This window comes from Mastacembelus armatus, chromosome 7 (genome assembly GCF_900324485.2).
Source record: "Mastacembelus armatus chromosome 7, fMasArm1.2, whole genome shotgun sequence".
In the NCBI taxonomy this organism is placed as follows: Eukaryota; Metazoa; Chordata; class Actinopteri; order Synbranchiformes; family Mastacembelidae; genus Mastacembelus; species Mastacembelus armatus.
Genome location: NC_046639.1, coordinates 20,030,990 through 20,054,261, shown reverse-complemented (window position 1 = coordinate 20,054,261; position 23,272 = coordinate 20,030,990). Strand labels below are relative to the sequence as shown.

The 23,272-nt window shown below is 38.8% G+C and overlaps 2 protein-coding genes across 7 annotated transcripts in view; one reads left to right on the top strand and one right to left on the bottom strand.

Annotated features, from left to right (window-relative positions):
* Nucleotides 1-15,979, bottom strand: part of plagl2 (pleiomorphic adenoma gene-like 2) — a 42,885-nt gene extending 26,906 nt beyond the window's left edge. For 3 of the 6 annotated variants that reach the window (XM_026331567.2, XM_026331565.2, XM_026331570.2), the window contains exon 1: nt 9,524-9,763. The gene's annotated coding sequence lies outside the window, so the exon portion shown is untranslated. Of the gene's footprint in view, nt 1-7,643; nt 7,789-9,523; nt 9,764-13,618; nt 13,726-15,828 lie in introns of those variants that run through there. The other 3 variants (XM_033325290.1, XM_026331566.2, XM_026331568.1) reach the window with 2 other exon arrangements.
* A 1,988-nt stretch (nt 15,980-17,967) lies between these two features.
* Nucleotides 17,968-23,075, top strand: pofut1 (protein O-fucosyltransferase 1). Its single transcript, XM_026331407.2, has 7 exons — nt 17,968-18,142; nt 18,547-18,668; nt 20,040-20,222; nt 20,565-20,677; nt 20,875-21,067; nt 21,592-21,834; nt 22,010-23,075. The coding sequence occupies exons 1-7, from the start codon at nt 18,004-18,006 to the stop codon at nt 22,202-22,204; spliced, it is 1,188 nt and encodes a 395-aa protein (XP_026187192.1). The 5' UTR covers nt 17,968-18,003; the 3' UTR covers nt 22,205-23,075.
* The last annotated feature ends 197 nt before the right edge of the window (nt 23,076-23,272 follow it).

The following is a 23,272-nucleotide window of genomic DNA, read 5'->3' as shown; positions in this document are numbered from 1 at the left end:
ACTGAACCAGTCTTCTGCATTAGTTCTTGACTAAATCCTGTCTTGCATTACACACAGAGGTGTTTGTGTTATTTAAACTGGCCTCATCGGTATAACTCGGGTAGACATAATAATAAAAACACGTGTCAACAGCAGCACAAACTATCAATCAATCGCACAAGTAAATCAACACCATGAAGGAGGTTTTACTCCCAACTGAGTGTCTTTATCATTAAAACATATTTTTAAAGTATTTATCATTATAGGAATTATAATTATTTTTTTATTCATGTATAAATGTTTCTTTACCATTATGAAAACTAAACTAACTGCATCTTGTTACTATTTAGATAAAAGCTTCAGTATATAGCTGAGGCTCTGAAAAAGAAGCCAAGTAAGAGCAAAACTAGAGTTAAGATTTTATTTTATTTTATTTATTGTCAAACTACAATTTCAGAGGTTAAAATGTGAATAAATGTCTTTAGGAGTTTTTTTGTTTTAGTGTTTTGTCTTTATTTTTTTCACTGTGTAAAGAGACTAAAACCTACAGAGGCCTGAGCTACAACAAAACAATTTATAAGCATTTGTTTGAGTTTGTTATCAGCAAACTGACATTGACAAAAACATTAAATGTGATGTTCTTAAATCAGTTTAGAACTATAACTACTGTAAAAATCCATTATACCAGATTGTAATACTTTCTATTCTTATAGTTTTATAATATTTAAATTATTGATAATACCTTGGGGGTACCTTTTTAATTTTACTGCTGCTATTTTTTTCTTGCATCATGAGAATTTCCCCATGGTGGAACATATAAAGGTTCATCTTATTTTATTATAGTTTGCATTTGAAATCAGTTGTTAAATATTCCGAAATTACTTACAAATGCTTAAAATGAAGAGTTAAAACTGAGTGTTACAGTTTTAACATTAACATTTCTTCACAACATGAATGTAACAGTATGTGAGGATGAAACCTGTAACGTAAAATAATTTGGGGTCACTATCCGCAGTTACAATTAACATGCATGTAATTTTAGGAGAGCTTAGGCCCAAGAGCATTTGTAATACTGTCCACACGTACTAAATAATAATTAGAAACACTATATCTGCTGTTTTTAAGTATTGGGTATTTTCAAGCATCTGAAATAAAATAATAAGAAAGCCCATCTAACCTTTATGGGATGACTTTATACAATCATTATAAACAGAGATAAAGGTCTCAACAATAACCTGATACCCCACGAAATGATCCAATATCTGACATTTTTTAAATCTACAACTGCTTTTTATTTGTCAATATAATAATTTAACATTAATGACAGTAATGACATTAAAAATAGTCACAGAGGTAAATGATCATGAAGTCATGATTGGTAATGGTGACTCTGAGCAATGGAGATTTTGCACTTTTATTGTGGTATATTCAAGTATCTGGAATATCGCACATCAATTTTAAAACTTTTAAATGTTCCATACTCACACTTCTCCAAACATTAATTATTAAGGGTGAACTAAACCAAACAATGATATCACCACTTTTGCTCCCTGCAGTTTGGGAAAGGACTTTTACACCAATGCTGTCTATAAATACAGTTTTGAGATATTTGTGCTTTGCTTTAAAAATCACATTTTGTGCTATGTTACACTTTAATTCCACCACATTTCAGACAAAATACTGTAAACTTCATTATCTGAAATCTATAGTTATTAATTACTTTGCACATTAAGATTTTACAAGAGGAATTATTATTGATTGGCATTAAAATAAGGCTTTTAAGAAAATAAACTGAATATGACCATTTAAACACCGAAAAAAGTTGTTTTTTTTTTTATTTTTATAAGTGCATTTGAAGGTAATGCTACATGTCAGACAGCATCCCAACACTTCCACTGCATCCATTATAAATACAGTCAAACCAATGATGGGTATTTGCATGTAGAGACGAAGTGCTTGTCATTTCTCATTTCTAAATTCTCATATTATTTAAGGTATTTAAGACAACTCTCAGGTGGCAAGAAGTTAATCAATCACTATTGTCGATTAACTATTCACGCTCAAATAATCAAGAGTAACTCCTAATTCTCACTCTTTGTCTCTGAGCTGCATTTCAATCAGGGATCATTCTCATGAGCTGTGGAGAACCTTCTTTTGTCTACCAGGGGAGTTGGAGGTTTTGCTTGGCATTATTGAGTGAGTAGGGGATTGTTGAGCAGGGCGGGGTGGCAGAGGCGTTATTAAAAATCACTTCAGAGGAAGGAAGAGGGGATGTGTCATCAGACACTGTGGCTACATTCTGCTTTCTCCCGCTTTTTCTTTTGCCCCCTGCTCCCTCCTTACTCGCTCCCGAGTATGAATCAGGAGTGGCACAGTCATCTGTCACTGCTGTTGTATTTGTATTTGTATTTGTGTGTGTGTGTGTGTGTGTGTGTATGTGTGTGTGTGTGTGTGTGTGTGAGTGTGTGAGTCAGGAGTTAACTCTCTCCACATGGATCAGGTTTCGGTCCATTCGCTGACTCACAAATAATCATCTCTAGACTAAGCTGGACAGACCAGGTCCATATTCCAGATATGACTGGGCCGGTAAAACACACACACATAACTCTGCACTGAGTCACGTGTTAAATCTCAAGAACACTTTGACATGCATCAGTCCCTTCTCTGCATGTACACACTAGACTGTCTGGTACTGGCGCATTCCTCGGCTACAGCGAATGATACCAGTGCACCACAACACTTCCACTCTGGCTCCAATCGCAGCTTAGCATGTGAACAGATAATAACAGGAATGCTGATGATTGTGAAGACATTTTTACTTTGCAAATTGGTTCTGGGTTTAGCTCTTATCCAGCCCTGTTTTTGTCAGGTTTCTTCCAAACAGGAAGACATGGATTAAAATAACTGGTCAAGTTGTTGGTTGAGGTTCTCTGTTTACTGTGAGCAGCTTTACAGAAAAAGTTGTTCTTAATGATGACTCTTCAACTGACCGTTCAGGAGAAACAGCCAAAGCTGTCACCAGTTAAGTTTCATAATATTTTGGACTGTTAGACAAAACTAGCATTGGGCAGTTTTCTACATCTCTGTCTGGTGATAGACTAGACAGATTAGTTGTAGTACTGAAACACATGAGACACAAATGCTAAAATACCCCAAAATATTATCTTCTCTTTTTACATAAAACACAAAAATCATGGTGTAAAAACATGGTTTAACAGATTCCTAACTTTAGCTGCTGCATTTTGACAAGTTTCTCATCATTCTGAAACTGAAAATCCAAACTTCTGCTTATCCAGTTGTTACAGAGAGATAAACAAATTAATGATGTTAATTTTCAACAGACTGCAGCATCAGTTTCTACAAACATGAGAATTTTGATGCTGCATCTCTGAACAGATCCGTCACGCCCACAGTAGTAAGATCACTCTTAAACACTACACCTGTAATACACAAAGAGGATGTCCTGGCTTTCTATGACAAGTCAGCAGAGCAGAAGTTCATGTTTCATTTTTTTGGTGACTCTGCAGATAAGTGGCCATCTGGTCCAGTATCACTTCAGCACTGCTTTAAATGCTCCGGCAAATTCAAAACTCCAAACTGCTCAGTTCATGCAGAGGTTCCACTTCAACATGTCTACATTTTCGCCAGCTTGGATCTGATGGTAACTGATAGTATATATCCCAGTATAATAGAAAACAGAGGGTTTACAGCTGCATGTAGTCATAAAAGGACTGAGTAATGATATTTTTCTTTTACTGTGGATTTTAGCAAATTTACTTTCCAGACTACTACTGCAAGCCTGCAAACTGATCCTCCTTGACCTGCATTAACTTCTGTTATTGAGGTAGAAAATGACTTAGCAGTGAGAGTATTGTAGATTATTTCATTAAATCTGTCAAATATCCTTTGTGACATTCCATCTGCCACTCTCACCTCACTGAACTCAACCTGACAAATGTTGCTCACAGGCAAGTCACTTCTGTTTGCTACTTGTGTTTACTTTCCACCACTATGACCTTAATCTGTGGATCATATTTAACACCGACTGATTTCCCTCTGTTCCCAAGTCGTTCAGTACCTGCGGTACAAGTCTATCAGTGTCTGAGAGACGACCCCCTAAACCAACGCTGTGTTTACTTCAGACAGAGAAAAGCCTATTAATAAATCTGTTGCAGACAGCCTGGCGGAAGTGGCCTGGGGGCTGTAAACTCAGTCTGAGAGAGAAGGATGGATGAAGTGCAAAACAGAGAGGGATGGATGAAGAGCATATAAAAGAGAAGAAGAAAAAGAAAAGACAGAAAGAAATGAAGACATAGAAATGGAGAAAGGAGGGAGGAGGGGAGGGAAAACAGGGAGAGGAAAAAGGGTGTGTGTGTGTTATGTGGTGTAAACCATGGGTGCTGCTTGATGGATGGATCTAGGTTCTGAAAAGCCACAGCTGCCCCGCTCTTCCTAGAAAAAGATCCACTAGGAAAAGTGGCAGTATGTGGTTCAAGCATCTAGCATCCTCTTACTATTTCTGACCGGCATACTGCAGGACCCGTCAGAATGTGCACTGGTCCAAAAAGCCTCTGCCAAAGCCTAAGTAAATGTGAACATGTGCGGCTGTATTATTAACTCTGTGCCTAGGCATAATAAAAATGAAAATGTTCATTTCTTTTTACTTTAATTAGCCTTGTAAATATCTGTGTGTACGTTAGTGTGAGCGTATACGCCGTGCTGTGTGTGTATGGCTGTTTTCAATCAGTACTACGCAGCCAAGCATCATTCCTCATCACGACTTCCAACTGAATGTAGTAAAAGTACATTTTTTAGAAATAAGTTAAGGGTGACGTTTTGTGCACCTAACACGTCTCATCCAAATAAAAACATTTTATTTTGATGTAAAAGAAATGCTTAAGTGTATTTTCTGAATCAGAACAGTGATCAACTTTCACGTTGAACATGGAAACAAAAAAGGTTTGCCCTGCAATTTCCTCTAAGATATCCTATGTACCCTTTTATAAAAGCTGTGACTGTTACTGGCATTTACAGTTAATTTCTAACCACCAACACAAATGCAGAGACATCACGAGTTGACAAAAAAAAAAGTCTTGATTCACCACCGACTTATATGGCCTCCTCGTAAGCCTTTCACAACAAGTAACATCTGAGTCAAATCCATCTAAATCATATCCGCTGATATCTGCTCATTCTACCATAACCAGGCACATGAAGGAAATTTCACACTGAAGAAGATTATAATCACCAACTGGTCCAAGTAATGTCAGTTACACAGCAGGAAGGTTTGCTAAGGGTAACTAACATTACCCACCACAAGAGGAACAAAGAAGTCAGGAAACAGTCACTAATGTCAGTGACACACTAATAGCTATTAAAAGTGTGATAATGTCAGCCACCATTAGCCATTATGAGCTAGTGACCGTATCAAGTAAGAAAAAACCCCGACCTGAAATAAAGTCTGCAAATCGACCCAATAGGTCACACAAAAATATCAGTCTGAAGTTTACTAATGTTAGCACAAGTACATGTGTAGCAGTAAAGCCAAGAGTGAACTGTGTGACCTGCATTTTATCGCTAATAAAATCAGCTTCTCATCTGATCATTCTATCAGGTCATACAGTCTTGTTTTCACGCTATGTGCTGACGCTGACAAACGTTCTGGCAGCACAATGGAAAACAGAAAATGCACATTAAATCAATTAAATCAATTACAAATCCCCTGTTCTGTTTTTATATATACCCTCGAACTTTTAAACCACTGCATATAACTACAAATAAAAGTCAAAAGGGATGTGAAACACTCAAAAACCACAATTTAATCCATCTAATCATAAGTGACTAGGGCTGAATGCAATAATACCTAACTTTACATATTTATACCAAAACATATTGATGCTATCTTTTGAAAAATATAAAGATTTTCATTAATTTAAGAAAATACGCTCTGAAATATTAAACAAGCAGCTGTAGAGCAACTAAACTAAATTAAGGACGAAAAGTGGCAAAACTGTGATCAAAGTAGGGAAATATCTCATTAATGAGTACACAAGACTATGACTCTGACTGAGCATTGAACTTCAGCTTTTACAGACATATTTGGAAGTGTTTCCATACCTGGCCCTGCAGTCAAGATAAATCACTCATTTTTTGGTCTGAGACTTCATACATGAAACATTTTTGCTTCTTGCTGTTTCTTATTCTTTTCTTCTTCCTGTCTGCCTTATGATTCCTGACCCTCGCTCCTTTCAGACCCCGACACACAGCATCTCTGTCCTTCTCTATCAAAGTGACCTGAATGACCAATGTGTGAAACATATTACATATCACAAATCAATACACTTTGCTCTGCTCCTCCTGTCACACTGCTCACAAATGTATGTAAACGCTCCAGTGTGAGTGTGAGTGCAAATACACAAACTGCACCGCTTGCATATGCAAACACACATACACTACTAGTGCAAAGCTGCGTATTCTGCTCCAGTTCTCAGGCTCCCAGCTCGCCCGTTTTTTCTCCCGCTGTCTTGAGAAAATAACAAATAGTACAATCTTCTTGCAGCCTTTCAGCGAACAACATCCATTCTAGCATGAACCCAATGTCCCTTGTTCCCTCGCCCATCTCTGCAGCACCCCCACCCACCCCATCCCATCCCTGCCTCTAGAAGGTGAAGAAGTACAAAGAAAGGGATCAGAGCTTTTCCGATTCTTCCCTGGTTATTAACTACCATTTGTCCCCGCAGAGGGCTGTCCCTCCCATTAACCCAACTGATGCTCTTTTCTCATGGAAATCAGCCTGCTGTTGCTGCCGCCGCCACCGTTTCTGCTGCCACTACCACCACTGCCGCTGCCCGGAGAGGTGCAAGGAATTGTGGGGGATTTTCAGGGGATAAGACCTCCCTCCAGCTCAAAAACAGCTCTCTCTCTCTCTCTCTCTCTCGCAAACACACACGAGCTCACACCATGAGTCAGGCACACATACACACACGCATGCACACATCTCCCATCTCACAGACAGGCATGTGCACGAGCTCTCACAGGCACATACATTCACTCAGTCACAAACATGAAACATGCTTCCTCCAACCACAAGGGCATGGAAGCAATGTAAGGCAATGCATGGAAGTTAATGAGAAGAATCTGGCTCAACGGACCCCCACACAAAATCTTCTGCAGAGCAGAGCAGCTAAGAATGCTTGGGCACAGAGCAACACGAGTCATCAGGCGTTAATGACTGTAAAAAAATATTTAGAAAAAGAAGTGACTCTCTTTAAATTCTGTACACAATCACTAACAGATAAAGTTAGTACAGTATAAAGCTAATAAAAGATATTTAATGAAAAAGTTTAAAAAATCATCTATTCATTGTTGATTTGTTTAATGTTTTTACACGTCTGAGTTTATTTCCTGACTGCTCACCGATTCACCTCTCGCCTATTGAAGAAAGTAACACAAGCTGTGCTGATTTGTCACTGCATCTAGAAACAGGTGCACCACGATAATAACAACCTTGCTTAGTCTTTTAAATGTCAGAAATCTGCTAAAGTCTGTGGAGCAGATCCATCGCTGACAGGGTTGGTACAGAGAGAGCAGCAAACATCAACACATGGGTCTCGACTTGCACTGCAACTGGCAGCAACAAAGGCATTGTCTCGTGACAAACTCACTTCCATTTCCTTATTATGTAGCTGGAGGCCTTGATGGAACATGCTTGTCACAGAAATGCTGCAGCAGAAAATGTGTGGTGGTCGCCTGCAGGGATGAAGTGGAGGGGAAAACCCACCTAAACTCACTTCAGCACCCTGATCTGATCTGCAACACAGACACAAATCTTTCTGAGGCACTTAAGGCCTTTCATAGTTTTTACTACTGTAATTATGCATATTATTAGTGTTGCAGCCATATTAACCTAGAGCTGTCCCGTTTTTCTACACAGATCATCCAGGTAATTACAGTTACATGCTAGTCAGATTTTTATTGTTGGGGTCCAATTGCAGAGGAGTATATGAGCCACGAGATGCCGAGCAGGAATCTAAGACTGAAACAATTAAAAATAAATGAATTAATAATTACTGTAACTTGAAACTGTAAGTAAAAATACCAAACTCTCCCAAATCAATTTTGAGGACTCAACCACATTGGTGTTTTTAGATGGTTGATGGAAGAAAACAAGATATGTGAAGATGGAACTTATGGGAACTGAAGGAAGAATTTTCACTTTTTTGACATTTTCCAGATGGAAGAATAACTGGCAGATTAATCAATGATGAAAACTGTTGTTGCCTGCAGCCTATAGTCAAACATCACAGCCAAGTCCTGTTCGACCACAGGAAGTCCACTTATGGCTTATAGGCAATGTACATTTCATGAGGTGAGAGTGTTCAACGCCAACACAAACTGCAGCTCTAAGAGATTAAAGGCTCATAACAGAAACAAAAACACTAGAATATCACATAAATAGCACAGTGAAGGCATAAAACAGCACAGAAAAAAAAACAGCACAGTGCAATAGGTTCGCAGTAAACTGAGTATTAGTCTGTGTTTTTCAGTTCCTCTGCTGCGGAATATTAGTTTTTGTTACTCCAAAGCCTTTGTTTTGCTTATTTCCACACTCCCCTGATTGAGAACAAATGTGTGAAGCCAGCTATCAATAACAAGTGCATAAACTGACACCCCCCCCCCCCCCCATACACACACACACACACACATTTTGACCTCACACCCCCCCTCCTCCCCCTCCTGTAGGCTCTTGCTTGTTATTTACCCGCTTCCAAGAAAAATCAAACACACTCTCTCCTACAGGCAACAGACACAAAACATCCGAACTGTGACAAACATGACAGAAGCCATGTAGATGACCCGGTGCAGAGGCCACATATACATACACGCACCCAGCAACAATGGCTTCAAGGATTTATAGGACACACGAAACCCCCCTATTAGAAAACGTTACAGTATGATGCACACACAGAAAACTGCTTCAGCATTACAGCAACTTTTATCAGAGTTGTCTGCTCTTGCACAGTAAAACACACACACACACACGCACACACACACACACACACACACACACCACGGGACGTTCCCTCTGAATGCCTCTCCTCTGCAGTGGCCACACTTGATAAATACTCGGAAACTCACTTAAAACTCACCAGATCGCCGAAAACTTGCAAAGAACATCAAACGCCAGCGGCGAAGGGCTGCTGGACAAAGTGCACCGTGTTTTACCACTTCGCGGATTCGCATTTGCAACATAGTGATCGAGCAAAAAAAAAAAAAAAAGCGTCGAGAGGCACAAGAGGCGATCGCGTAATTAAAAATTAAATACCCAGATCCATCCACGCTGCCGCAAAAAAATAAGCAAAATCATGCAAAGTCCGATTGCGCGATAGTAACAGCACATTCACAACAATTCAAGTGTCGCACACAGCGATGTGTCCGTCAGCAGGAGTTGATATAAAGCTGCTTGTAAGGCACACATGCACACACCAGGACGTGCAGCCACATTATGAAGTCTTACAGAAAAAAAAACGAGCAGTTTACCCACCAAAAACTTTCCAGCACCGCATTAGTCAATTTCACATGGATCCCCGGTAACCTTCCATCCCGGAGCAGAAACCCACCGTGGGAGAGCCCACGCCACCGCTCCCCGCTCTTTTCTCCCCTCGATCTGTTGTTTTATTATTTTTTCCGATTTTTTTTCAATAATTTTCTATATTCGGGGCCTGAGAGTGTGTCTGGCTCTCCTCAGGCTGCAGCGGAGTTATGGGGCGGTAAGCATTGTGGGAGTGTGACGTCAGGCCACTTTCACAAACTTTTTTTTTTTTTTTTTTTCCAACCAGGGACAGTTTACTGGTTTTTTAGCTCCCAGTCACCAGCAACTGGTTCACTGTAACACACCGTATATTGACCTTATTCAAATAAACCCATTACATTTTTAATACGCTTCTAAAAAGCGTAATTACAGCTACTGCCTGTAGCTGTGCCAAAACTTCACATATGACATAACAACATCTAATATTTGCTTTCTATTATCTCTAACGCTCAGCTTTTTCATTACAACTTTTTTTTGTTGGTTTATCAGATGTATCTTATTTATTAGGTTTCTGTTGTCGTCTTTTACAACAAGAATGACAACATTTTTTATCGTTTTTACATCCATGATGTCATATAAAGTTAGAATATTTGTAAGATTTGTTTGTTTAATTGCCTCTGACAGAAGATTCTGTATTAAACTAGAATAATAATTAAAAAAAACGTGGACTAGCTGCAGGAATCTGTGCCTTGAAATGAACGAGCTAAACTTTGCAGGGTTCTTAAGGACGGAAAAGTGGGACTGACAAACTCATATCTAGAAATGATTTAACTTTTATCGCTAGGACTGAATTGTAAATTTATCTGGGTCTTTCTTGGGGATTAGAAAATGTTTTAAATTGGAGAAATCAATAAAATATCAATTGTAATTATTTTTAGAAATTGCATTGATCACACGACATGTCACATTTACTTGAATCATGTGTTTTTGCAATTTCATCGCATTATTTTTTGACGTTAGGGAGAGAAAGTGATTTTCAGCCCATCGGTGTGCAGGGTGGCCCCGGGTCTCCACGTGTTGCTGGTGCTGCTGGTGGTGGTCCCGTTTCTCCCACCTTGTGTTATTTTCTCTCTGAGGGAAGGGGGTGGGTGGGTGATAGAATTACTTCCAGGGCACATCAACTCGTTTCCTCATCAGCCTAACCCCCACCACCTTAATACTTCTGCCCACCCTTCCACGGGCTCCCAACTGCCCCACCGAGCCCGCAGGGTGAATGTGTTTGTGCAGGGACTGGGAGCATGGGGGGTGGGGGAGTAAGAGTCTTCCATAATGCTGCCTTCAAGTGCTGCTCGTCTGCTCATATCTTATATATATGCTAAGAAGCTCAGAGAAAAGATGCGTTTGCAGGCCAATTTAAAATACCTGTGGAGAAAGAGCTTAATATTTTAATGCGCACAAAAGATGCATATTTTTATAAAGGTTATATTTATTTACTATTTAATCTTGAAACATGTTATAGCTCAGTCTATAGGCCTGGGCTACGTGCCATCTGGGAGTGCTTACGTTTTTATTCAGTTATTACTTAACACTGTATTAAATGCAGTTTAATGTTTTGAATCGTTAAAACCACAGCGCCGAACAGAACTACAGGGAGATTTATTTATATTTTGATGGTAATCAGTCGCTCGCACATTATTGCGACAATTCCGATCGAACATGAAAGCACCAGACGCCTTTTTGGCTTGTTCAATACAGAGGAGAGGGCTGCGAAATGCTGCCAGTTGTTGAGGGGGAAATGCCTCCAAAACCACAGCAGCCTTACCTGTCACTGCAGTGCGGCCAAAAGAGTTGAAGACGATGTCGTTTAACTTTCTTTTCCTCTTTCTGATAGTTGGGCAAGAAAATACAGAGAAGTGTCATAATTTTGGACCTAAAATATGTAGGTGCCTATTATTTAGATCCTCCAATGGTCGGACTTTGTTTTTATGTGCAGCTGCAGTCCTGTTCAAAGCAAATGAACTGCACACAAACTGATCCAAAATATTCAAGCTACATAAAATCAAAATATAGTCATGTTTAGCTCAAATATCAGCAAAGTTTTTAGCAGCAAAACATTTGAGAATTTGAGAATTTCCTATTTAACTATAAGACTCAAATATTTAACCAAAGTGATGCGATTACTTCATGACACTTTGTTACAGAATTAGGTTTACAATTATATAAAAGTATTAAATACAGTCTCTTTTTTATTGGATAATCTCTGAAAACTAACTATGTAACTATGTGAAGTGTTACAGCAGACAAAACTAAAAACAGGTTATTTAGCCAAAAATACTTTCAGAAATTATGTCAAACGAAAGATATGAAGGCAGCTGTCTGACACACTTTGGTTACATGTCAGGTTTTTTCAAACGTATGTCTCAGGAAGTAACAACAGATAGAAGTTTCATGTGAAATTTTATAACAGCCCAATAATAAAATAATATCTAGCTCAATGCAACTTCAGTCCAGTCAGTCTACAGGGGTTTGGTCTGTAGACTTGTACAGCTTGTCACTGAGAGAGTTATATGACTGTCATACTAATGCTCTAGTGATCCCTGGCTGACTGTATGGTTTTAATTGCTATGTTAAGAATGTCAAAATAAATGTTACTCACTCTTGTGATGTTTTCTGTTGGTGATGCTTTTTTTTCCTGCACCTTTTCACGTAAGGATGCTCTAAAACAAGCACACACTGGACAGGAATCAGTAGCAGAGAATCAGAAAGTTGAAAATGGATGAGGTGATTTCTAGCATGATGAAGACTTATTTCATGATGTAATTGGACTACAGCATTTATTTGTAGTTGCATGTTCATCTGTTATTTAGTATCCTATAAAACACCACATAGTGCCTCTGATTCCTCTCTGATCTGTCTTGCTCTTCTCTGCGTACCGATTGCAGGGAAGGCTGTCACGTGCAGAAAGCGCCCTGCAAGCACACCAGTAGGAGCGGCCACTGCCCTGCATGTCTCTGGCTACCACACACCTAATCAGTTCTGATTAGCTGCACTGTAAGGGACGAGGAAGTCAGCCTTTGAGAAGTTCTGATGACAGAGGAAAGCGACGGTCTCCCTAAAATCCAGCCTTCATCAGGCATTGAGCAGAAACATCTGTGTCTGCTTATGGCGGCTCAGTATAACAGTAGTCAGATCTCCAACTTCTCCAGTGTCATCGCAGTTTGCTTCTTTCCTCCTTTATTTAACATCTGTTCTTTTAGCACCTTCATCTACACTTAAATATCAATCAAATACGCAGACAAGCTCTTATCAAATTCTGACAAGAACTCGCAGCCCCAGCTACAGAAGCCTAAGAGCTCCACAATCAGCATCACTGAACACGATAGCAATTGGTAAGAGGGACAATTTGCTCACATCTGGAGTGTATTTGCCACCAGAATACCCAGCAATCCTTTCATTCAGAATCTGGCGTGGTGGGAAGTGACTGTGTGTGTTTCTATGTGTTTTGTTTAAAACAGATCGGCGGTTTACATCAGCAGGGATGGAGGATAAACAGCTCAAAAAGGATGAGGGGGAAACTGCTGGGACTAAAGAGAGAGACACCGTCTCTTCCAATTGCACAGACGCTGACGCCTGTCGTGGACATATATTTTTTTCTCTCTCAGTCTGGGACAGAATTTCCTTAATTATACTGTAGTTATATATAAAAATAGGTTGTTGCCCTATATTATGTTTTAATGAGCCTGCGTCTCAGTGTGAGACTACATTTATTTGGTTTGGTTCATGGGCAGAAAAGGGCTTAAGAATCTTTGCTTTAGCCAAGATTTGTATTGAGGTTTTTTGAGATATTTGGGTGTAATTCAACTATAAACATCAGGTGGCCCAGTGTGGCAAGCGATGAAATTACTTCTCAAAATGTTACTCAGCATGCTAATATCTGTTACAGTAATGCCAAAGTGGTGTTGCACCAAAAGATAACTAATGATCAGATCCTTTGCATATTATGAAACTACTGAACAGCTGGTGTGTGATGATTCAGGGTGAAAGCTGTGGAGGTCTATCTGAACTGGCACTTACTTTTCTGTAATGAGGTGGTGTATCAGCCCTTACCAGCAGTCTGCAGCAGGTTGATAAGGTGCATGGGTGGAACACGGAGTGTCCTGTCCAACTTCAGATCCATATGATGTAGGCACACTGCTGCCAAAGGGAGGTCCTAGCTGAGGAGAAAACCAAAAATAAAATCAAAAGTTTTGTTGGCGTTGATACATTTTCTTAACAACTCTAAAGCTAAATAAATATTTCAGTGAAAGGATTCACAACTAAAAACATACTTTTATGTGTCTCTTCAGTTTTTTATCTGCAGCACTAAAGCATGGCTGTGCCAATGGGGGATTCTGACAGAGCAAATAAAAATAGACATTTTGTCCACAGTTTTTGTTTTTTCATTTTCTTAACAATTGCACATATTCACAGCAGAATTAAGGTTCTTCTCTGTTTGTCACTGGTTATATTTAGTTTTTAACCACATCACTAAAGGATGTCACTGCGAAATAGATCAAGAACACTAAAATAACGCATTTGTCAACAGAGATTTGTCGGTTTTGGCTCACAGGCTCATTAGTGTATCTATAAATAAATCATAAGAATATAAATGTGTTTTGTTTCTTTAGTGTTAGGTTAAATGAAAAATAGAAAAAAATAAAAAGTCCATGTAAATAGAAAAAAATAAAAAGTCCATGTAAATAAAAAAAAAATAAAAAGTCCATGTCAAAATGGATTTTTTAAAGTTTTTGTTACTTTTATTAAATGTTTAATTCAGGTTAATAACCTGAAAACAAACTAAAAGTAAGGGAAAGATTTTTGTTCTGTCTAGTTTTTCAACACCTTAAAATCTAAATAAATCCTCACTGCTGAGTGTTGTTACCAGTTATTTTTATGTTAAATTTTGTTTTTATCCTCATCATCGAAGTGCACTATTGCCAAATAGGAGGGAGACGACAGAAAAAACAGTATAAAATTAAAATAAAATTTGTAAACTACTTAATCTAAATGAAACTAAAGAGCCACAATATTTAAGAAAAACCTTTGTTACTTTTGTGAATTCAATTTTTATGAAAGTACATATCAACACTGGAGGGCCTTAGTTGAGAGGAATTGTTGAAGTAAAAATAATGATTTTGTCAGCAGAGTTCTGTGAGCTTTGGCTGTTTTCTTAACACGTCCAATTGAAAATACATTTTTACAGCTAAGAAGTGCTATGTTAGTTTTATGTCAAACTGACTTTTTCTCCACAACACTGAGGCACATCGCTGCCAGAGAGAAGGTGGGGAGAAAACTAATAAGAAAACCAGCATTTGACAAAAGAGGGGCTTGTTTTCTTTAACGTCTCTGAGTCTAAATAAATCATATAAACAAAATGTGTTCATTACTTTTTGTTGTCTTTTATGGTTGAATTAGTATGCACGTCACTTTAAGGCATTTTTCTCTCATGAAAGTGAAACTAAAAAGACATTTTGGTTCGTTTTTTTAAACATCTTCAACTCTAAATAAATATTCAGAAGCAAAAGTACTTTTGTTACTTTTTTATGGGAAACAAAAAACTACATGAATTCAGATCAGCTAGTTTAGGCCATCTGGCTTTGAGCAACTATATCTGCTATACCAAAACGGTTTTATTAATGTCACTTTTATGCTAGATTTGCTTTCATTCAGAATGGTAAAAATAAAAAAAAGTTGGGGGTTTTTTTTGTCAACAGAGTTTTGGCAAGTTTTAACTCCTCTAAATCCAAATAAACGTTCAGAGCAAAATTAGTTTTTTACTTTGATATTAAATTTAACCTTTACCCATGTGACCAAGAAATCTTCTGCTCAAAAAGAAAGAAAGATAACAAAAACAGTTTGATAACAAAAACAGCTGATTTTCGTAACAATTCTAAATTTAAAAAGATTAAATCTTCACAATCGGAACAAGTTTTGATGCTTTTTTAAGCTTTACAAACCTCAGATCTTTGCTGAGAAAAATGAAATCATTTGCATTTTGTCAATAGAGGTTTGTTGGCAGGCTAACACCTCTATAATTTAATGAACAGTTTCAGCACAATTCTTTAAAGCTCAAATCACTTTAAGTTGGTTTTATGTTTGTTTCTAATTTGGCGGAAAATGTGAACTTAGTTGTATCTATAGGGTTTTAGTACTCTGCAGGCTGAAAGTAGGATATTACACCACACATACAAGTCAGTGCCTTCAGCTGAATTGAAAGCCAGATTGTCAGTAACAAGACAGAAAGGTCAACAGGAGGCAGGTTGTTTGAGGTTGACTACCTTATTTCCCTCTTCACAAAGGCCACAGGAGGGTTTTCTGCCCCGTTCTTCAGCATCAGCAGCTACAAGTCGAGATTAAAACAGAGAGAGAGAGAATGGAGGAAACATATATGCATCTATAGATATTATAATGAACTGCACGTCACCTTCTTCCTCTGCTGTCTGTGGTGTGTCTGAGGAACTTATAGATTCAAAAAGGAAATGAAATTGTTAGAACACAGGACAATGAGTCAGAGAACAAAATGTACACTCATATTATATATTTAGTATCTGTTGATTATTATGATCATTTATCACCATTAATAGTTCACATATACCAAAAACTGTAGAAATGGAGAAATTTTGTAATATAGGTGTAAATATTTGTTTCATTTGTGATCCATGTCATGTGTTCACCTGAAGGAAGTGTCTCTCTCTCTCTCTCTCTCTCTCTCTCTCTCTCTCTCTCTCAGACTCCAGCAGTGAGTTGTGGTTCTTTGCATTGTTATCATTGCTGTCATCTCTAACAATGAGAAACAGTGTGTGTTCAAGGGATGGGGGAGGAGCAGACACAGATAACGACACAGGAAAAGAGGGAAAGCACAGGCAGCTGTCGAGCATCAGAGAAAAGAAAAATGAGAGTGATTAAGCACAAAGAGAGAATACGTTAGACTGTGTCGGCTCAAAGCAGAGAAAACAGCTCAAAGTTTTAAATGTGAAAAACTATCAAAAAAGTATTAAGCGTCCTGTTCCTGCTATTGTAACCATGTGTTATTTGTTAGCTCATAATAACCTATTATCGCTGCTGAATTAAACAGGTTCAGTTGGAGAAATAATGAACAACAAATTGTACGCAGATCATATCATATCTGTGTCACTCAGCAGTAGATAATGGTCTCTTTAATGTGACATATTTAAACAATTATCCGTTGATTCAGCCAAATGAGACAGGCTGGCAGAGTCCACACATTTAAATGAAAGTAACAATGGTTCAAGACCGTAGCCAGGCCACATGTTGCCATGCCTACCCTGCACACTGCGTTTGGGCATGTTGAGCGCACATGTGAAGATCTAATGAAGAACCAGTGATGACAGAGCTCTGGGAACACTGCTGCTTGTTTCATCTGCATCTTTATCATTGGCCATGGAGCTGATTGGCTCCATCTGATTTCCACCAGAGATTCCCGAAACAAAGCAGGAAGGTCTAATGCCGTTTTTTTTTTTTTTTTTTTGGGAACTTCACATGAATGCTTTGTCAGTCTGCAGGAACAATCAGAAGAGAATAAGCAAAAGACAAGTTATTTTGGTGAATCACTGTTTGTTTTACTCACAGCTGAGCTGTGATTTTCTTCCCAATTTTAAATATGTTGGCATATGTTCTTACAGCCACTCTTATTTCATTTTAAAGACTACGAGTTAGTTAAACATTTCAAGTAAATATTTTTCCTGTAATATTAGAACCAACTATAGATTTAAAACACTGTCAGCTGTCGGCTCCACTGAATGAGGACAAAGGTATACTAAATGCTTTCAGATGTCTCCACTGTCATGAACTAATACATGCAAAGGTAAAATGTAGTTTTTCACTTATTGGCCAACTCTAGAAAATACCACTCAGGGAGAGAAACTGATGCATGTTCTCACATCCTCATTTTGCAAAAGCGTGTCAAGTTTTCAACTCTTTGTCTCAACTTTACACGGCTTATCCACCCTCATGAAAAATGACAAAACTACTCACATCATGCTGCTGGATTGTGTAAGATCATCTGTAGTGGTGTTTTTCTAGTGACCTCAGTATTCAGTGCTTGTATTTCCTATGTTGAGAGAACTAAAGTACCTGGAAAGAAGGGTGGGGTACTTTTGTTTATAAAGTACCTGACAGAAAGGTGGGGTACTTTTGTTTATAAAGTACCTGGACAGAAAGGTGGAGTACTTTTGTTTATAAAGTACCTGACAGAATGGTGGGGTACTTTTGTTTATAAATTACCTGGACAGAAAGGTGGGGTACCTTTGTTTATGTATTCAAAGAGTGGTTTGCCAACACAGTGTGGTCACAGCTGTAGTTATTGCAGCCTAACCCCCGGTCCAGCAGATGGCAGCAGACCTTTTTATCGTTTAACTGTGTCAATAAAAATCAAAGAAGAAGCAGGCGAGCGGCCGGTGCATGCCGGGATAAAAAAGAAAAAAAGAACAACAATGGCTGTTGAACAAGTAGCACTTCACGTTTTTATTCTGACATGTTTTCTTTCCTTGCTTCTGTTTCAAACTTGTCGGACTTTTGCCGAAGAACTGAAGTGGGATGAGAAAGGCTACGTGCTGTACTGCCCGTGCATGGGTAATTTATTCTTTGTAGCTGAGAGTTGAGTTTTATCGAAGAAATTTATAAGTTGAGAGCAGCATTTTAGCTTAAACGTCGAATAAATAAGAGGTCAGTCACTCCACTTCGACCCAGTATACACAGCTATTAAAGTAAATTTCAATTGTGAAAAGATTTGAATACTTTAGAACGATAGTTATAATAATTAGCAGCTAATTAACTTCAGCTAATTCACATTGGGGTTTAGTGCAGACTGGAGGTTGGAGTAATGTATTAACTACAAACCACTCATTGAATACAGTGCAAAATAAACAAAGGTACCTCACCTTTCTATCCGGGTACTTTAGTTTCCATCTTCATGTCGTGAGGAGACAAAGTGCATTGTTGAAGCTGAATGTAAAGAGCCCAGTGTTGTTATTCAGGTCGCTTTGGGAACCAGGCAGACCACTTTCTGGGATCTCTGGCCTTTGCAAAGATGTTAAACCGAACCCTGGCAGTCCCCCCTTGGATAGTGTACCGCCACCACACACCCCCTTACACCAATGTAAGTACAGTCAGAGAGGTATGAGCAATGTCCCACAAATGTGATTATTTATAATGTAGATCAATAGGGAGAGAAAATGCAAGAGTTACCTCAACCACATCCCCCAAAACACAAAAAGTGTTTACGTTAGAAATAAAAAATAATAATTACCAATGAATAAAATTGAATAAAACAGCAAACTGAAAATAAACCCTAAAGATTGGACCACTAATATCTAAGTATACACTGTACTGTAATATCCAGTACTGTAATCCACACGACCACACATTCATTTGTTTATTTTATTTGTTTAGTGCCAAATCACAATAGTTATCTCAAAGCACTTTACAAAAAACAAAAACAGAACCAAAAAAATCCCTTATGAGCAGCACTTGGCAACAGTGGAGAGGAAAAACTTCCTTTAATGGAAGAAACCTCCAGCAGAACCAGGCTCAGTTTGGGTGGCCACTTGCCTCGACCAGTTGGGGTGAGTGGATAGAGAAGAGAAAAAAAGAAGATAAGCAAATGAAGTAGATATTACTATTTTCTTTCTGATTGTGCTGCAATAATATGTGAAGTTTTATAAGCTTCAATTAAAGCAAAGCATTGACATCTGGTGGCTTGTAAAATCAGGCCAAAGCATCTAAACACCTCGCAGATTTTCAGTTTTTTCACAGTGTCTACAGTGAAAGTCCAAGAGTTCTGTGTCTTATTATTAAGTCTGCAATACTTTTGTTCTGAACTGCTTTATTAAAAGTAGATGTTCTCAGTATTAAAAAGTAGTTCCTTAGTGGAGTGAAAACAAGCTTCACCTTCATTATTATTGGTGCTTGCATTAGATTTTATATTTCTCCACGTCAAAGAATCTCATGTCCAGACCCAACAATGGATTTATCCTTCTAACAAGTATATTTTATGTACCCAAAGCCTTATCTCATTACTCTGTGCCATAGAGCTCCACTGTTTTCCAAAAACTGTTGAAAACATATTATGATGCACATCTTTACAATGGGTAATGCACATGCAACACTATAATTCCACATACACGTTCCTGCTTTAGGAAATACCAGAACACCAAGCAGGAAATAGTTTCTAAGGAATACCCTGTAGTCCTGCATAGGTAACCTTTGCTAAAATGTTTTTTGAAATTACTGAGCTTTTTTTAAAATATCAATACATATTTATGACCATTTCTTAAAACGTTACATCTTCAGTAGGAATAATTTAATAGACTTGGAAATAAGGGCTACAGATAGGGTAGGTAAAATTTTACAGTATTTGGTTTAGCACATTTTTGGTTCTTTTTTTTTTTTTTTTTTTTTTTTTGCATGGGATTTGTTAAACTGGAATTGGACATTGCTGTTTCATTCCATTCTTTTCTATTCTTGTCAGGTCCATGTTCCCTACAGTGAGTTCTTCCAGCTGGAGGCTTTGTCTGCCTACCATCGTGTGGTCAGTTTGGAGGACTTCATGGAGAAACTAGCTCCCAAATACTGGCCGGCAGGAAAGAGGAATGCCTACTGCTTTGAGACTGCTGCCCAGCGGAGTGCAGACAAGAAATCGTGCCCTATGAAGGTCAGAGTCCAGTGGAGCAGACTATTTGGTTGACATGTGTAAGCGAGTTATTCTCTGATGTCTCTGGTTGCTACTTTCAGATAGCCTGCAAATGTCTAGTTTCTCTTTCCTGGAAGAATTAAAATATTAAGTAATGGTGAAAGTAAGCAGGATAAAATGAGCTTAATTTGAAAGTAGTTGCAGTAGGGGTGCACATTCAATGCTCTGCCTTTTTATCAATAAATGGTGGCAGCAATTTACTCTTGTATGTGGCTGCTGTATAGGACTTACATGCAGTAGAAATTAAACTAGAGCTACTGTTCACTGCTGTGAGTTGTACAGATGGTGTGGATTCATTTTCAGGATGGGAACCCATTTGGCCCGTTCTGGGACTACGTTGGTGTGGAGTTTGACAAGTCTGTCTTGTTTGGTGGAATTTCTTTCAGTGCCTACCACCAGCCTCAGTGGATGAAGAAGTGAGTACAGCACCACTGGACTGTAAATAAATATTGAATTATTGAAACTAACATAAAACATACAGGGAACGCTGCAGGTCTTAAACATAATGATTGACTGACTGATGAAGTTTCTGTTTTCCATGAATGACAAAGCAAATGCTTTTTCCGAAGTAGTTAGCAGGCTGATTGTCCTCATGCTTCCCCTGTTGGAATAGGTTTCCTCCCTTTGAGCACCCTGTCCTGGCGCTGCCTGGGGCTCCTGCCCAGTTCCCAGTAATAGAAGAGCATGTGGGCCTGCAGCGCTATGTGGTGTGGGCAGACAAGATGGTGAAGGAGGGAGACGAGCACATTGCCTCCCTGCTGATCAGGCCATATGTTGGCATCCACCTGAGGATTGGCATTGACTGGGTGAGATGATCTAGAATGTAGACACCTATTGTTTGTTTTCTCTCCTTTTTCCTACTTGTTTTTCTTATTTACTGAAGTTTACAGTATCTTATAACTTGGTACCAACTCTAACATTTATAAAGTTGAACTTTGCTTGTGTCAGCTGATGGTTGAAAATGTCAAACAGGAGGAAATAATGCATTTATTGGGGATTATTTTCAGTGGCATATTAATCCATATTTGTCATACTAGTGAATATTGGCACAGAAGGATGGTTTATGTGGGAGTCATTATAATTCTAATAAAGGAAAATGTCATCAGTGCAACATGAGTACAATTATGCATGTTTAATAGTTTTTGGAAGACATTGGACCTCGACACTAAGAAAACAGATGTTTTTGAAACTCAGGTTTGTCCTTGTAGTCACAGCTTAGAACCACTGTCCGTCTGTCTGCAGCAATGTACAGTGTAGTTTTTGGTGTGTTCTCACCCCTTTCATCGACTATATAATTATCTAAATCTTTCCTTTTCGTCCACATTTACAGCAAAATGCATGCAAATTGCTGAAGAGTGGTGATGCAGGGCCTCACTTCATGGCCTCTCCTCAGTGTGTCGGCTACAACCACCAGACAGCCTGGCCTCTCACTATGACCATGTGTCTTCCAGACCTGGCAGAGATTCAAAGGGCTGTCAAGCTGTGGGTGAAGAAGACCTCTGCCCGCTCTGTCTACATCGCCACTGACTCAGAATCCCACAGTAAGGATATCGAAAAGCTGTTCAAGGGCAAGGTGGGTGTGCAATGGTAACCATCTCCTAACCCATATGTCCCGAAGTTCATACTGTGCATGTAATACCTCTGATACGGAGCATTTTGCATGTTTTCTGAGAATAATTTTCACTTGATCACTTTTACAATGCCATATCTCCCTAACTTATTAGTACATTTCACTGTGGCTTCTGCAGGTGAAAGTGGTGAGTATGCAGCCAGACTTCGCCCAAACAGACTTGTACATCTTGGGTCAAGCTGATCACTTCATCGGCAACTGTGTCTCATCCTTTTCCGCCTTTGTGAAGAGAGAGCGGGACGTCCATGGCCTTCCATCCTCGTTTTTTGGCATGGACAGCCCTAGGAAATTAAACCACAAACAAGAACTCTGAGTACATGTCATGTTTTCATCCTATGGACACTAATGTTGGATGACTGTCATGTGGTGCGAGAGCATGTGGAAAGCAAAAAATATTTACATGGTGCAATGGTTAATAATGTGTGAAGAAGGATTAGGGGTTAATGCACAGACATGTCCAGTATTGAAGTGAGTTTTAGTCTGTGATAAGACATGATGAAGCAGGTCTTTAGTATAATGTTTGTCAGATGTTATGACAGACAATGCTGCTACCATACAAATCCAGTATTTGTATGTTCCCTCCCAAGATTTGGCTTCTACCTGCTTTGGTGCACAATACGAAAGCTAGATTTCCTTTCAATCAGGGAAACGCACAACTTCCCTCACACTTCCTTTAGCTACAGCCATATTCTGTTGCTGCAACCATGTTTTGCAATCCAAACATGTTTAGCAGGACCTCTGGTGACCTCTCTCTCCAAGTCTCTTTTGCCCTCTTCCTCAACTCTTTCTCTCCCCATCCATCCCTCCATCTTTTTACAGCTTGCTCCCTCCTTTCCTCTCTGCCCTCCATTCCAAGGAGAGCACAGTAACTGATCCTCCTGTGCATACTAATTATAGGAACGAAAAAGGAGACAGTCTTTCCATCGATTCACCCGGACCAAAAACTGATGAAACGTGTGGAACCCTGGTCAGAGTGTTTTGTTGACAGTATCGTTATTCACTGAATATAAACAAGTGTTTTATCACACCAAAAGTGTTGATGTACACTGGTTGCCTCAATCAAGCAGAAGTGGGAATGTGTTAAAAGTTCTCTGAGTGAAAGCAGTAAATGCAGTGATTTTGAGGAAGATTGTTTTCTATGACATTTTGTACCAATAAAGAGATGCACACTCATTTTTAAACAGCTTGTGTGTTTATGCGTGTCACTGAAAGCTTAGCTGTGAGTACATTTGAATCAGCTGATATATACTAAGCTATGTTAGGCTTATCGAGAGCTGGTTGCCAGGTACGTGTAGAGAGTTGGAGTTTATAGCCTTCTTAACACCTAATTGTAGATGAACAAGCCGGTCAAATAAATATATGTACTTTTATTGCGAATGTA

What these genes read in the sequence shown, in the direction of transcription:
- pofut1 (XM_026331407.2), top strand. Translation starts at nt 18,004, where the DNA reads ATGGCTGTTGAACAAGTAGCACTTCACGTTTTTATTCTGACATGTTTT. An exon ending in AGAAATCGTGCCCTATGAAG is followed by an intron (nt 20,223 to 20,564) that starts GTCAGAGTCCAG and finishes ATTCATTTTCAG; the next exon opens with GATGGGAACCCATTTGGCCC. An exon ending in TGAGGATTGGCATTGACTGG is followed by an intron (nt 21,068 to 21,591) that starts GTGAGATGATCT and finishes CCACATTTACAG; the next exon opens with CAAAATGCATGCAAATTGCT.